Source organism: Ipomoea triloba, chromosome 1 (assembly GCF_003576645.1).
Source record: "Ipomoea triloba cultivar NCNSP0323 chromosome 1, ASM357664v1".
NCBI classification, from domain to species: Eukaryota; Viridiplantae; Streptophyta; class Magnoliopsida; order Solanales; family Convolvulaceae; genus Ipomoea; species Ipomoea triloba.
Window position 1 is genome coordinate 37,330,563 of NC_044916.1, and position 15,104 is coordinate 37,345,666.

The 15,104-nt window shown below is 35.5% G+C and overlaps 2 protein-coding genes across 2 annotated transcripts; one reads left to right on the forward strand and one right to left on the reverse strand.

Moving 5' to 3' along the window:
* Positions 1 to 6,080: 6,080 nt before the first annotated feature.
* On the reverse strand, positions 6,081 to 8,545 carry LOC116018576 (general transcription factor IIF subunit 2-like). Its single transcript, XM_031258632.1, has 6 exons — positions 8,180 to 8,545; positions 7,817 to 7,925; positions 7,584 to 7,714; positions 7,410 to 7,484; positions 6,840 to 6,989; positions 6,081 to 6,502 (listed from the first exon to the last, which is right to left on the reverse strand). The coding sequence occupies exons 1-6, from the start codon at positions 8,408 to 8,410 to the stop codon at positions 6,383 to 6,385; spliced, it is 816 nt and encodes a 271-aa protein (XP_031114492.1). The 5' UTR covers positions 8,411 to 8,545; the 3' UTR covers positions 6,081 to 6,382.
* A 3,937-nt stretch (positions 8,546 to 12,482) lies between these two features.
* On the forward strand, positions 12,483 to 14,799 carry LOC116029565 (cysteine proteinase 1-like). The gene is made up of 4 exons (XM_031271619.1): positions 12,483 to 12,995; positions 13,105 to 13,224; positions 13,994 to 14,237; positions 14,349 to 14,799. The coding sequence occupies exons 1-4, from the start codon at positions 12,531 to 12,533 to the stop codon at positions 14,624 to 14,626; spliced, it is 1,107 nt and encodes a 368-aa protein (XP_031127479.1). The 5' UTR covers positions 12,483 to 12,530; the 3' UTR covers positions 14,627 to 14,799.
* The last annotated feature ends 305 nt before the right edge of the window (positions 14,800 to 15,104 follow it).

Sequence of the window (15,104 nt, forward strand, 5' to 3'; positions counted from 1 at the left end):
CAGGACGGGTCGTTCTTGCGGGCAAAGTTCGTTTTGACGGCTATAGTTTTAACTGCTAACGAGGAGCTGACAATGATACCATTAAGTTAGAGAACGTTTGTAAAATTTGAATTCTGGTTTCACTCAATATAATAAACCGTAAAAGAGTGATGAAAATAAACCTAAATCTAGACTAAAGGTAGAATTGAAGGTAGGGCTAAGTGGGAGATGAGTGGAAGAGGCGGGCAGTATGATCAGACCGGTCGGAGACCACCTGACTAAGAACCAACAGACCAATGCAAGTTGGAAGTGAGAAAAATGCAGTCATTACTCTCTCTGCTCCGAACCTTTCATTCTCTTTGAATTGGGGTCACAATAGATATTCCATCTCAAAGTATGGGTGACAGCTTTACCAATTTTGGATTCGGTGTTGCACGACACAATCTTCTTGGCATGCCATTTGTGCCTCTTCACCCTTCTCCACTGACTCCATCAGCTTTGACTTTGGACCCAAAAGGCCATTACTAACATTAACAATTATGGATTGCAATCAATAATGTTCTGTTGATTTGCCTATTCACACATTATTACACTAATTACAATCCCTATTCAAACAACTATATATTTGGACTCATTAAGCTCAGGTCAAAGGATAGATATTATATAGATTCCGAATGATTACAAAAGAATGAATTTCAATCAACTATAATTCTAAATAAAGTTTATTTTATTTCAAAATTATATTTACCACCGTTCAAACTAATTTTCTGTTTGGTAGAACTTATAACTTATTTTAAGTTACAAATAAACTATAAACTCTGTTTGGTAAAACATGAGAATTTTAAAATAATTTATTTTGAAATGTTATCCCAAGTACCGTTTCAAAATAAGCTCATGTTTTTTTTTAAACTTTTTTTTATCTTTATTAATTTACAAAATGACAAATCTACCCTTCATTAATCAAAATCATAATATCTTAGTTTATTATTTTATATATTTTTACACTTATCAGCTAATAACTTTTCAACTTTCAACTTTCATTTTTTTTCTTCCCCCTTCGAGGTGGCCTGACAAAATTCTTCAAAAAAATTAAGCACACTTGATGAGGATGCTTAAACGTATGAAGTGATTTATTCTCAAAAAAACGTATGAAGTGATTTTGTTATGTTTTCGTGAATAATATTACATGTTTGTACGAACAATATTTTTGTTCATTTACAATTTTATTATTATTTAAAAAAAAAAAAAAAAAGGAAATGCGACAAGGAATATCCGATCCCTAGGCAAAGAAATGGGTGAAACTTATCCCTTGGAGGAACATGGGAAGAAACCTTTTTCCTTTTCATTTCTTTTTGTTGTGGTCCTTTTCTTATTTTCCACTGCCTTTTCCCTTGGTTACGAATACAAAAGGAAATAAAGTGGAAAAAAAGCTTAAAACTAACCAACATAAAAAAGAACAGCCTACAAAGGTCTACATGTGCAGACACATGACAAACGCCATTCAATTATATACATAGTTGGCCCGAGGTGAAAACACATGACAAATGAATATTGATTTTCGCAAAATATGAAATAAAAATAACTCACTAAATTATACTCCGTCAACCTGCCAATAACCTTGTGGTCTAGTGGCATGAAGTGGTTGGAAGATTATAGGTTCGAGTTCCAGTTAGGATGGTATTGACTCTTTGTAGTAGATTGAGAAAATAATTACGAACAGATACTACTTTGTAGTACTGCTCAGAAAAAAAGAAAAAAAAAAAAACTCCTTCAACCTTGTATATAGTGCATGAACAGAGAAAAAATAACCGAAATTGACGCAATGTAGGTAAAAATAAAGACAAGATGAAGACTAACGTTGTGCAGTTCTGCAGATTTCGCAGACAAACGCTGTTTGGAACACAATAATATTCGACCCAGGTGAGTTCGACGACTGAAGGTTACCCACCACCACAGACAACAAGAGATAACTTTGTTGAAAGGTGAGAGATTCGTGTTCGGAATCTCTCACAGGGCTATCATCATATCAGCTTTGACTCTCACCATAGATGCTTCCTGACTCCTGAGTAGACCGGTAGGCCAATAGGCCATGGATTGTACACCAAAATACATGTCTTTCAATTAAATGCAATGAATGCTAGCCATCGTCACGCCAAACAAGGTGGCTAACCTTATTATGAATGGGTTCTGTATGTGTTCCCTTCACCAGACCCATCAGCACTCATCTAAGCACACAACAAGGTTCCCCTATTTCTAATTATTACTCACATTCTCCTATTTTATCTGTCATGTTTACTATTCCCTAACTTTATGCAGCACACCTTCCATAGCTCGTGGACAAAATGCACTCGTTTATTTTATCTGTCATGTTTATTATTTAAAGATTTCTCTAAATATAAAAAGCTTTTCCCTAACTTTATGCAGCTTACCTTCCATGGCTAGTGGACAAAATGCACTTAAGACCCACCTTGCTTTACTGCTTTCTTTTAATCCCACCAACCCACTTCCCTGCAGAATTGAGAGCTCAGCTGCAGATATTTCACAAAACAGTGACTAAAGTAAGCAAGCATATGCATATATCAACAAGTGATAACAATGCTCATGCAGTCCAGCATCGTGCATTCTTTGTGAACTCTCTAAGACATAATTACATTGGCTAGTGAAAATGAGCAATCAGAATGTCCATTTCAGAGGATAAACCTTACTTCATAATCACTGCACGACAAAATTGACCAGGTCACTATATACATCACATTCTCCCACTCTCACCTTGTCCCTGAATAATTTGAATGGAATTGATGAATTTTTCAAAATAATTGTCACTATTAAAACTTTCACAATGCTGCCAACAGCTCAGAGCAAGTACACTAAGATCACATGGCATGCATCAGATATCAAAATTTTAATTTAAATGCTATAGAAAGATGTGATTACTTGAACATTACATAACAATCACGGAAAATGATATAAGATGAATACTGGCCATCAGCAGAAAAAGTAAACTCAGTCTCATGGTAGTATAATGTTCTGTCAGTAAAATAATTCATATTGAACCTAGATTTATATTCGGGCAATAATAAGAACAGTTTTCACAGTACAAAGTATTTGCCTCAAACAGCATTATGGCAATATTCATTTTTATCATACTAGAGAGGATATGCAAAAAGGAAGTATACTGCACCATATGCCCTAAGCATATACAGATGTACATAGCATATTCAGCAAACTGTGAATAGATGCATGAAAGAACCAAATAATAGACACCGATGCAGTGATCATCTTATCTGAGAAAAGCATGACTTAGAAATATCGCAGATTCCATTCATCTGTAGGGCCATTTCTATCTTTATGAAGACAATCTTTATAAAAAAACTATCCTTGTATTTATTTTTAGCTACTTTTGATATCCACATTCACAGGAGTGACAAAGTCTCCATTAACAGTCCCTCCAAAGAGCACCAAATGAATTAGAAGGGCCCCATGACAAATGATCTCCCTACCAAAATATAAGATTCAATTGAATCAGTGGGTGACACATTGGTGGCCCTCCCCGCTGAATAAGAGCTCATTCCAGATACTTTGTGCTCAACCTCCATTTTTCATCAATAAGTGCATGCCCACCCCCCTCCTTCAGTTTGTTATTTTTTGGTTTTCTTTTTTTTTTTTTTGAATTTTTAGAGCAGTATATGAGCAACTTATTTATATTATATAATATATACTCCATATTATATATACACACAAACATATTGTCATTTGTCATGTGATGAAGATCTGAATATGTTTAGAGAAGAATAGACAAATGTTAAAAGTGAAAACACTACCATATAGTGCATCTGCAATAGGGATCAAGTTACTGCAAGGACCAGGCATCTCAAAAATAAGAAACAAACAGAAACCATCTTCTCTATATCTTTTAATTTTTGCAAACAAGCAACCAAGCATTTGTATCAAAAGTTCACAAAAAAAGTCATATAATATCCTTTTCTACATTAAAGAATAAATATCAATTGGGCCTCTAGAAAAGTATTTTCTGTGTCCTATGTGACACAACCTTTCTCTTCTATTCTGAAATCATTTATAGAAGAATTATTAGGCGAATACATCCTCGCAACTGTAGTTGTCAATTTGCTTTCATAATTTTATCATCTTAGATTAGAAGTTAATGCAGCATGCTAATCCACAAATATTCTGACATTATTTCCAAAGAATCCCAGCAAAAGTGTATAAATAAGAATTAATGATAACAAGACAAAATCAATCCACGGAATCAATATCTTTGATTGACATGAATGCTGCACTAACATGGAAATGCGCATATTGGAATTATTCAAGAAAAACACTGCTGCATTATAATGAATTTCAAGAACATCAAGCTTCATGTGAGTTCATTGAACAGATGCCTATCAATTAAATTATATCCAACATCTGAGAAATGCACACACCATGCAAACTTTAAAAATCTACTTCAACACATTTGCACTAATGCAGCTTGCCTAGCATAAAAACACATGACATATATGCTCCCTCCTAAATAAGCCCCTCTAATTGAATGCTAGAGCTGAGGTAGCACAAATTCTTATTACATAATAAATCTCAAAGTTCAAGAATTGCAACCTGTTGTTGGAAAGCACAAAGGAGATAAGCACTTAACATCCACCTCTAAAGTGTAAGTTTAATAAATCACAAGGTCCACATTTAGATTAACTCAAAATGTTATTTACAGAAATTGCAACATATTTTAGGCAATTACTTAAAGTTATAACACTTGGAACGATACTCACATTCAGCAGCATCTGAAGTTGGTAAATGACCAAGTTCTGTCACAACTCACTAGGCCATTTCAAAAAGCAGAAACTGAACTGATGCATACCCTTAAAGAGAACACACAAAGCACACAAAACTGAAAATCTACTTCATAATAAAGAATGGTGCATGCGCAGAAAAGATTGGCATTCCAGCGGGGGAGCTCCAAACAATTAGTATGTATCCATTATAAAGAACAATAGTACAATACTAATATTCCCAATACACTTGTTAGCATTGTTAACCCAGTCCCAGACATCAGTGTTAAATAAAAAGTAAAATGGGCCACATTTTACATTTTGGTCATTCAAATGCTCTGGAAGAAGAAGTAAAATGGGCCATGGTTTGATAAAACACATATTTGCAATGATGGAAATGCATTATTACTAACAACCCTAGAGGGCCTTTACATAGGCCTAACATATATGACTATACAGAATCAATACCAGACAAAACTGTTTGATAGAGCGCCTATTTGAATTGTCATAAAGCATTATTACAGATTTACAGTCAACAGTAGACAGCCTTTATGTAGGCCTTGGATATATGAGTACACGTGAACAAAAATACCAAACATAACTGTTTGTTAGAAGATATACTTGCATTTATGAAGCAGCATATTTGCAGTCAACCTAGAGAGCCAAATTGACCTCACGTGACTTTATGGAAGCAATACCAAACATAATAAAGAATCTTCTTGGTCTATAACAATGAAACTTTTCTGATCAAATATAAGGTGAGTGCCTAATTACTTGATACAAAGAAATAATATAGTAACGTCATTAAATTTCCATTTCAAAAGAGTAGGCACTGTTTGTTATGGCAGAAAATAAGCCCAAAGCCCAAGGGAAATTAAGAGGAGTAGGGACTGCTTCATAGATTAAATACTCCCTTCCATGCAAACTAAATGCCCACATTTCATTTGTGTACCATCACAAAAGATTGTCCCACTCCTAAAAAGATAGTTATAATCTGTTTATACATCTGTATTTTGCAAAAGGTAGCAAATGTCACAAATTCCAACCATCCAATAATACCAAGAACTCGTATCTTTAGTTTCTAGCCCAATTGTAGTAAATTAGCATGTATTTTCAACTTAACCTAATAAGCCATTTCAAATCAACTTTACCCCTTACCAAGTTACCAGTTATACCAAGAGAAAGAGAAGATCCAATTTATCTCAAAATGCTTAAGACTCAATTATTCTATACTACATTTGAACATAATAAACCACCAAAAATTACAGGGTTATAGTGATAAAACATTTTTGAAAGACAAGCGTAGTTGAAAAACAAATGTAGAATTAAATACACACATTTATACAATCTATAATAAATACAGAATTACGACAGGATTTTTAAAAAATGGAAACAAGAGAATATGAATCTATAAGGTAAAGCTGAGAATGAATTATAGTGTATGTCATTATATGGGCACATTCGTGGTCCTCTACCTCTTTTCCAAGATAAACAACAATATCCACCAGTGCAATACAATTGACTTTTGAAAAACTAAAGTATACCTCTGATCATTTGGAACTCATGATTAACGACTCATTCTTGCTTCGCAAGTCTAATATACAGTCAGAGAAAGAAGGCTATTATTCAGCACCTGCATCCTCTGCAGATTTCTTGTACTCAGGCTTTAGCTCGTAAGTACCTTGGTTTGCTCCCCTCTTATTGTATACACACAGCTCATTTAGTATCTCCTTCAGAAATTGCTGTGTGCCAATTAAAAAACCAATTAGCCAGTGTTGTTTCTTGATACAGTCAAACAACACTAAAAGGAAACATAATCTCTCTTTGTCCAACCCACCAACCATCCCTTCCCCCTATTCAAGCATTCAGTTCTTTCCGGGGTTGTATTATGAGCTCCAAAAAAAGAAATAGAGAGTAAATTTTACACTCAAACAAAGCAATTACTCATAGCAACCGGCAAGTAATAAACCATTTGGATTGCAACTGAGATTATAACACATCTCAACAAGACAACAGGCAGTTTAGTATTTGGCTATATGATCACAAAATAGGAAGCTGTCAACTGGAAAGAAAACATACTGCAGGTTGATCTGTCTCTAGGACTAGATTCTTCAAGGTCCAATTAGGTTGTCTTTCAAAAAGTTTAAACATGATATCTTCCAGTTCACCACGGTCCCTCCTAGTTCTTTTGACCTCAGGAGCCTTAACTGGAGCTGCTTTCTTCTTCTCCTGCAGAGAAAGATTTAAATTAAAGAGGCCATACATTATCCTAATTACACAAGCTTACATGTACTGGAAGGAGATCATGGAGCACAGCCACATAGGTCGTTTCTTGTGGACACAGACAAAATGCATATTTCTCCACCATATTCAAACATTCTTTGGTTACACAGGTTCATAGATAGCAATAGTAAGCATTCTATGTATAAAAAGACTCATAGGAAACCATATTAAACACTATTTTGAGACAATTTTTTAATGATGATTCCAGAATTGAAAATTACGACAGGGTTTACTCGCGAAGTCATGAAACAACACAAGTTGGAAATCAAAGTCAACATAGTATTTTCCAGATGTGTTAAGTGGTCCAACCCCAACTGCAAAAATTTAACAATATTCAGGTAACATCTAGAATGAAATTCTAAGTACCTTAGAACTGGATGCAATCATTCCAAACATTCCAGGCATGGGCCTCATGTTTACTCCACGATCATTATCAATGACCTAGTTGAAACCAAATCAAATGCAAAAAAGACTATGAGACACTTGCTGAAGCCACAAATGTAAGAGAAAATTACTGAAATAGGACATGATCTACTCTACCTGAATTTGCCTGTTCTTGACCATTGATTTGTTGGTTCTTTCACGACACAGCTTTCTGTACTCTTCCATATTCGGATTGTCTGGCTTCATGTCAAATTTAAACTCAACTTTTCCTTCCGCGGCAACCTTTGCTGCAAAAGAGCATAACACAACATTCAACTAATTATGATTACCAGCTTAAAATAAAAACCATCCATACCTAGTTAAAGAAACTAATGAACCACACTCCTCACCTTGACTTGACTCTGAGAATATACACATTGGGACGAAGTCATTTGACTTGTTCAAGCAGTAACGTTTTGGTGCGTTCCCACCTTCATTGCCAATCATTTCCATTGTGAACTGATAATAAATACACAAAGCAATGAAGTAAATTAACACAGCTTCTCACCCCAATAAATATATGGAGAAGCAAAGAACTACTCAAATTTACAACTAAAACAATTTCTCAGCACACAACACAGTATCTCAAATAAATAAAAACAATAACTGAAAATTGCAGAGTTAGAACAGTCAAATCCTCAGAGATTACCTGTCGAATGCTAGTATTAAGCCGTAGATATATGCAAGTATTAAAGAGAGATTGAGATCATTACTTCGGGAGGTTGATCAACGGGAGGATCATCGGGAGCGTCGGGATTCTTCTTAGGAATAAGATCGAGAGAAACGACAACTTTAGCTACCGGCGGCGTGTCTGATGAGGAGGCGGTGGCCTGAGACTGCCATGATTTGGAGACGAGTAGAGGACACTTCATAAGCCACACCAATCTCTCGGCCTTGACCGTGTCCACGGCTGTGGTGGCGCTGTTACCATGATCGTCTTCCATTCCCGATTCTCCCTCGAATTTTGCTTTCTGTGGATTTTCGTTCTCTTTTCTCTTTCAGTCGTGTTAGTTTCGACGGTGAAGTTGTCTGATGAAGCAGTTTGACTGGACTGGACTGGACTAGATCTGACCGGCCCAGATTAGGGCTCGTATCCACTATCCAGCGCGCTAAGAGGCGGTTAATTATTTCTAGCGCACACAACCTTCCTTTTTTTTTTTTTAAATCTAATTTCAAAAACAAAATTTCCAACAAAAATTTGTAATATTATCAATTCTTGCTGATTAAAGGTGAATTTAATGTTTTCAAAAAAAAAAAAAGAAGGTAAATTTAAATTTTTTTTTAAGTTTAACAATAAACTTTTTGAGGTCAAATATATAGCTTAATTGCTATTTTAGCTATAGTAAGATAATTGGCAGTTATTTCTTTCCTAAATATTATTGGCATCACACATCACACTTATTCATAACCTGAGACTTTAGAGTTATAATCAAAGTAGGATTGTGAAAAATCTTATAATTATATAAACAGAATCACTTAATCCTCTAACCCTCCACCAGATCACAATTTTCTTCCAAACAATTAAAGAATTGAAAAGATTTACTGATGAGCTGCTGATTCCTCGGTCCAAAAACCTTAATTAGCTTGCCCTTACTCGTCGTCCTCAATAGAATCCAAGTTTCCAACATCGGTGTTTTGTCAACTACTTCTTCTCAAACAACGGTCTTCTTCTTCTTCCCACGGTATTCTTTCTTTCAATGCAAATTATCTAATTCTTTTTCATGTTTTCTATTCTCTGTTAAATATTCCTTATTTTTATGAATAATCAACATTAGGTTTTGCATGCAATTTTACAAGAAATTATTTTTTTCTTATTATTCTCTATGTCCTATTTTATCTATCTAGAATACTATATAAATTTCATATACTAATACTAAACCCGGCCTTAACAATACGAAAAAATTAGTAGATTTTTTAAAAAAATAATAGTAATAACCTGGTGGTGTGATTGAGTAGAAGGGACTCATGTATCTATAATTAAACATTAAGGGTTTGATCATTGACTTTGGGTATGGAATATTTTTAAATTTCTACAATAAAACCCTGAGTATATCTAATATCCAAAATCAACATTATGAAAAATTAAATTAAAAACAACTTTAGTCCACCTTCATTAACCTAATCAGACATATCAAATCAGATGGGGAGAACAATCGGCTCTGTTGAGAATATGATTTGTTCAATTTCTTTACGTGATCAGTCCTTTTTGAGGGGTTTCATTCCCTTTTTTACTTTTTTGTTTTTCTTGAAAATTTTTAGGTTGTGTCTATTGAGTTGTTCTGGAGAGGGGAGGATTTGTGCAGTAAAATTTCAGCCACGGCATCATGGGATCTGCCTGTTCTTGTTTCGGTGTCTCCAACAATGCTACCTCAGATGCTGCGAGTGAATCTCGTCATTTAAATTGTTGTGTTAATTTAATGACCAAGGTGCATATATTTTAAACCTCTTGCCCTTTCCCCCAATTTTATTTTTTTTCTTGGAATCTAGTTATATAATTTTGCAAGAAAAATTAATTAACATCTTTATTGGTGTGATGACTTAGACGTATAAGAATTATATGACCTAATAAATTAATTAAAATACTTGTTTCGTTTAAGCTTTTGTATGAGGATTATTTATTATTTATTTTTTATTTGTAATGCCTAATATATTCTTGTTAAGTACAAACATTAAAAATAAAAAGCATAAAAAAATAATTGAGGATTGCCTAATAAAACATGGCTTGCTTGCAGGTTCAAGCTCTATTTTGCGGGGTGGGAACCCAATCTCGCCTTCGCACTAATCGCTATCAAAGTGTGACATCTTCAAATAATCCGGAGGTGATACCAAACAATAGTAATCCCAGCTTGAGATCTTCAAATAATCAGGAAGTTGAAGTCGCCAAATTGAATGCGACCAAAAGAATTGTTGAAGCCCACGAGAAGCTTACTGGAAAAATCGAACGGATCATATTGGAGGTTGAACCTAAGAAACCCTTGTTAACGTTCGATGTTGTACAATGTTCAGTTCCATCCTCAAATGATAATATCGAGGATGTTTGCCCTACATGTCTTGAAGGCATTTCTCTAACTTTAATTATTTACTTTCTATAAAAGTAGTATAATATAATCACTGGTTTAACTGTGAGCTTTGTCTTTGCAGAGTATACATTTGAGAATCCCAAAATAATCACCAAGTGTTCTCACCATTACCACTTGAGTTGCATATTTGAGTGGGAGGAAAGAAGTGAAACTTGTCCCGTATGTGGAGCGGTAAGATGTTGTCTTAATTTATTTGTATTTTTGCTTATTCGTGATGCTTTAATTTGTATATCGCACGTGTTTGGATTCATTTGAATTTATCATTCAACTTATGAGCAACTGCTTGTTGGCTAGCTCTACAATTTACTTACATTTTGATTTTCTCTTCTCCAGTTTATGAAATTTGAGATGTATTGATATGAGACACCATATACTGAAGAACAACCAGAATGTGGCTGAAGGTTCATATTTACAAGATTTTCAGTGAAGTTGTCAGTTGATGCCAAAGTCTATCAATTAGGAGAAGGATGTAAATTAGTTTGAACGAACTGGATGGGGATTATTGTTTTTTGGGAAAATGGCACTTTTTCCCCCTATGTTATGTGCATATAGCACTTTTTTCCCTATGTTATTAAAGTGGCAGTTTTCCTCCTGAAATGTTAAATTGACATTTTTACCCTTAAAATAATTATTTCATTTATTTTTCTTCTCCAACAAATTATTACTTATATGTATGGATGATCACGATTCGGTTCGAACCTAAGCAAATATTGTAGCAATCATACTGAAATAGTATGGACGATTCTGGTTACAATTCAAAACCGAAAAAATAAAATTAAATAATTGTTGAACGGTAAACCGAAACTGAACCACAGTCTTATATAGTGAAAATAATCAAACACTTATTTTGATAAATCGGTACGGTTCGGTTCCAATTTCGATTTTGAATCGCCAATCAAAACTTATTTATTTTTATAATTTTATTTCTTATTTAAAAATAGTCTAAATTTAACAATTATTTTATTTTATTTTTTCGGTTATGAATCGTAACTGTAACCATCCATACTATTTAGTAATATAAAATAAATGAAATGGTTATTTTTAATGGCAAAAATGTCAATTTAACATTTCAGGGGGAAAAACTATCACTTTTAAAATAACTGAGGGGGGAAAACTGCCACTTTAATAACATAGGGGTGAAAAGTGCTATATGCACATAACATATGGGGAAAAAGTGCCATTTTCCCTTGTTTTTTTAATTTTTAATTTTTATGTTTCTTTTTGCCGTCACCTTTGAGTGGAATATTTGATATGTATATGGTAAATGGTTAAATTAAAGTGTTTAGACATGATTACTAAAAGGTTAAATACTATTCTTCTCCCGAAGCTTAAATAATCAGGAAGTTGAAATCGCCAAATTGAATGTGACCAGAAGATTTATTGTTCCAAATGCTGAAATTGAAGCCTATGATAAGCTTATCGGAAAAACTGAACGAACTATTTTAGGTAAAAATTGCATAGCTTATAAACTAAATTGAGCAACTTTGATAGTCGATAGTCGAAATTAAAAGGATAAAATTTTAATAGTTGATGAATCATTTTAAGTAAAAATTACATAGTTAAAGACAAATTGAACAACTTTAATAATCAATAAAGAAAGTGATGAACTCCGTATATAATAATAAGGCAGGTCTCTTTCGACGGTAGCTGTCACGTTTGTATCCATGGATAAGGGATCCCTTTTGTTGTCATATTCCTAACATCAGACGTCACTCATGATGCCTCTTCCTTGGATATTTTATATAGAGTGATTAAATTACATTTTCGGTGTTTTCAAAAAAAAAATTTACATTTTCGGCCCATACCGAAGCAACTTCGCATTCGTTGCAGATAAAATAGGACCAATAATCATCGGAAACGTGTTCAAATACGCTACGACCAAGTGGATAATATAAAATTCTCCGAAAGCAAACACTCCCACTCTTTATATTCACTTCTCCCACTCCGTTTCTTCAACCTCCATTGAACCTTTACCCACTAAAAAATGGATCGATTTTTTCTCCTCTCTCTCATGATCATTGGATTAGCCTCTGCGTCGTTTGTACGCGCCGCCGAGGACCCTTTGATCCGGCAGGTTGTGTCGGAAGACGACGACGATTCTCTGCTCAACGCCGATCACCACTTCTCGTTGTTCAAGAGCAAGTACGGGAAGAGCTACGGTACGCAGGAGGAGCACGATTACAGATTCTCGGTGTTTAAGGCTAACTTGCGCCGCGCCAAGCGCCACCAGCTCCTGGACCCCTCCGCCGTCCACGGCGTCACGAAATTCTCCGATCTTACTCCCAAGGAGTTCCGCAGCACCTTCCATGGGGTCCACAAGAGCCGCGCCAAGAAGCTCAGGCTCAGGCTCCCCGCCGACGCTAACAAAGCCCCGATCCTCCCTACTGACAATCTGCCCACCGATTTCGACTGGCGCGACCATGGCGCCGTCACCGGCGTAAAAAATCAGGTCTTTTATTTATTTATTTATTTATTTTCTTTTTTAATAACTTTCAGTTCTGTTTCTTTTAGCCCATATACAGATATATTTGTTTTCTGACTCCGATGAAGCTTTTTAGGGTTCTTGCGGATCGTGCTGGTCTTTTAGTACCACCGGAGCTTTGGAAGGGGCTCACTTTCTGGCTACCGGAGAGCTGGTTAGTCTCAGTGAACAGCAGCTCGTGGACTGCGATCATATGGTTCGTGCTTTTTTTGCCTTCAATTTCATTAATTGACATACATGCAGAGTATTATGCTTTTGTTTTATAGTGTTTGTAAAGTAATTGATTGTATTGTCTCTCCCTTATTACTTATGATTCATATTCATATTGTATAAGTTCATAGACAACTTTCAGAATACCTTGTTATTTTAGTCTAAATCTTTGGTATTAGTTTTGCCAATTCTATGGATGCATTTGCCATACTAGTTGCCTCTAGTTTAAGCACAGTTTTCTGGGTGTTTTAGTTGATAGATTATGGTTAGATGTTCATCTTATAAAGGCAAGATTAGCTGTATATGTGGCAAACTTCAGCCAAGTTTGTCAGGCTGAGTTTGACTCCTCGCTGGGTAACCTATTAGTCTTCTTAGTTTGAACCCGGGTTTACCTCTTTTGGTTCCATGCTGGCTAGGATCACGAGGCATGAATTACCTGCACACCATTGGGTAGTGATTGTGGGTTTCCATTGTCACTCTGAAAATAAAAGATTAGGGGTATATGGCAGATGAATTGAATTTAATGGCACTACGGAAATTTAGTCATTGCAGTCTAGCAGATCTAAGATTGGAGAAGCTCTGTTCCAGTTTGTTGTTTCTTTTGGTGAATATACAGCAAGTCATATAATGATTGTTAATGAATACATGGCTTTTTAGTTAAAGAGGTGTTTGTTGCAGTTTTAGTTGTTTCTTCTGCGTTGCAACTCAATCAATCATTTCCTGTCTTAACAGCCTAATCTTTCTCTTATTTGCAGTGTGACCCTGAGGAGCGTGATGCATGTGATGCAGGGTGTAACGGAGGGCTTATGACCACTGCATATGAGTATGCACTTACTGCTGGCGGTCTTGAACGCGAATCAGATTATCCTTACACTGGGATTGATGGAACTTGCAAATTTGACAAAAACAAGATTGTTGCGTCTGTTGCTAACTTCAGTGTAGTCTCTCTAGATGAAGATCAAATCGCTGCTAATCTTGTTAAGCACGGTCCCCTTTCAGGTAGTTTACCCACCCACCCAAACCTCAAAAGCTCGAACCTTTTGCTTATGATTTAAACATCGTTACAAGTGAATGAAGAACCTAACTCTTGATTTTGTTGTTAAATTGCAGTGGGAATCAATGCTGTTTTCATGCAGACATACATAGGAGGAGTTTCGTGCCCGTACATTTGCAGCAAGAATTTGGATCACGGAGTGCTGTTGGTCGGGTATGGTGCAGCTGGATACGCCCCGATTAGGCTCAAGAACAAGCCTTACTGGATCATCAAGAATTCGTGGGGAGAAAACTGGGGAGAGGATGGATATTACAAGATCTGCAGGGGGCATGATGTCTGTGGGGTGGATTCCATGGTCTCAACTGTCACTGCTGTCAATACTGTTAAGCACTAGTAACAACAGGCCTGGTTAAGATTTGTCTCACAAGGTTGTTTTTGTTGTCTGTAAATATCGAAAGGCAACCTGTGCTCATTTAAACATTCCAAACAACATACTCCAATTTGTCTTTCTGCAGACAATGCTTAATTAAACATGTCTTTTGCTTTAATATGATCTGTTTTCATTCAGTGCTTATGTAGCCCAACTCTGTTACATTCTTTTGGGTTGTCTGAGGTTTCTAAGCCCAACATCATATGAACTTTTGGAGAAAATCAAAGAAATTAAGAAAAGAATGAAAACACTTCTGTTCATTCTCCAATCTCCAACCATGGCTAAGCCCAACAGGATTGGGCCACACCCAATTACTCCAATACCTATATTTAACATATGAAAGATTTCATGTGCATACCAACAAAAATCCAGAGAATTAATTTACTGCAGTTTGGGTCTGATGCGAGCCAAACGAGCCCTAAATCCTCTTCACCATCTTGAA

Excerpts from the sequence above, each read along its gene's own strand:
- LOC116029565 (XM_031271619.1), top strand. The coding sequence starts at position 12,531 with ATGGATCGATTTTTTCTCCTCTCTCTCATGATCATTGGATTAGCCTCT. Across the intron at positions 12,996-13,104 it reads TCACCGGCGTAAAAAATCAG|GGTTCTTGCGGATCGTGCTG; the intron begins GTCTTTTATTTA and ends GAAGCTTTTTAG. Across the intron at positions 13,225-13,993 it reads TCGTGGACTGCGATCATATG|TGTGACCCTGAGGAGCGTGA; the intron begins GTTCGTGCTTTT and ends TCTTATTTGCAG.
- LOC116018576 (XM_031258632.1), bottom strand. The coding sequence starts at position 8,410 with ATGGAAGACGATCATGGTAACAGCGCCACCACAGCCGTGGACACGGTC. Across the intron at positions 7,715-7,816 it reads ATTCTCAGAGTCAAGTCAAG|CAAAGGTTGCCGCGGAAGGA; the intron begins GTGAGGAGTGTG and ends GCTCTTTTGCAG. Across the intron at positions 6,503-6,839 it reads TAGAGACAGATCAACCTGCA|CAATTTCTGAAGGAGATACT; the intron begins GTATGTTTTCTT and ends ATTGGCACACAG.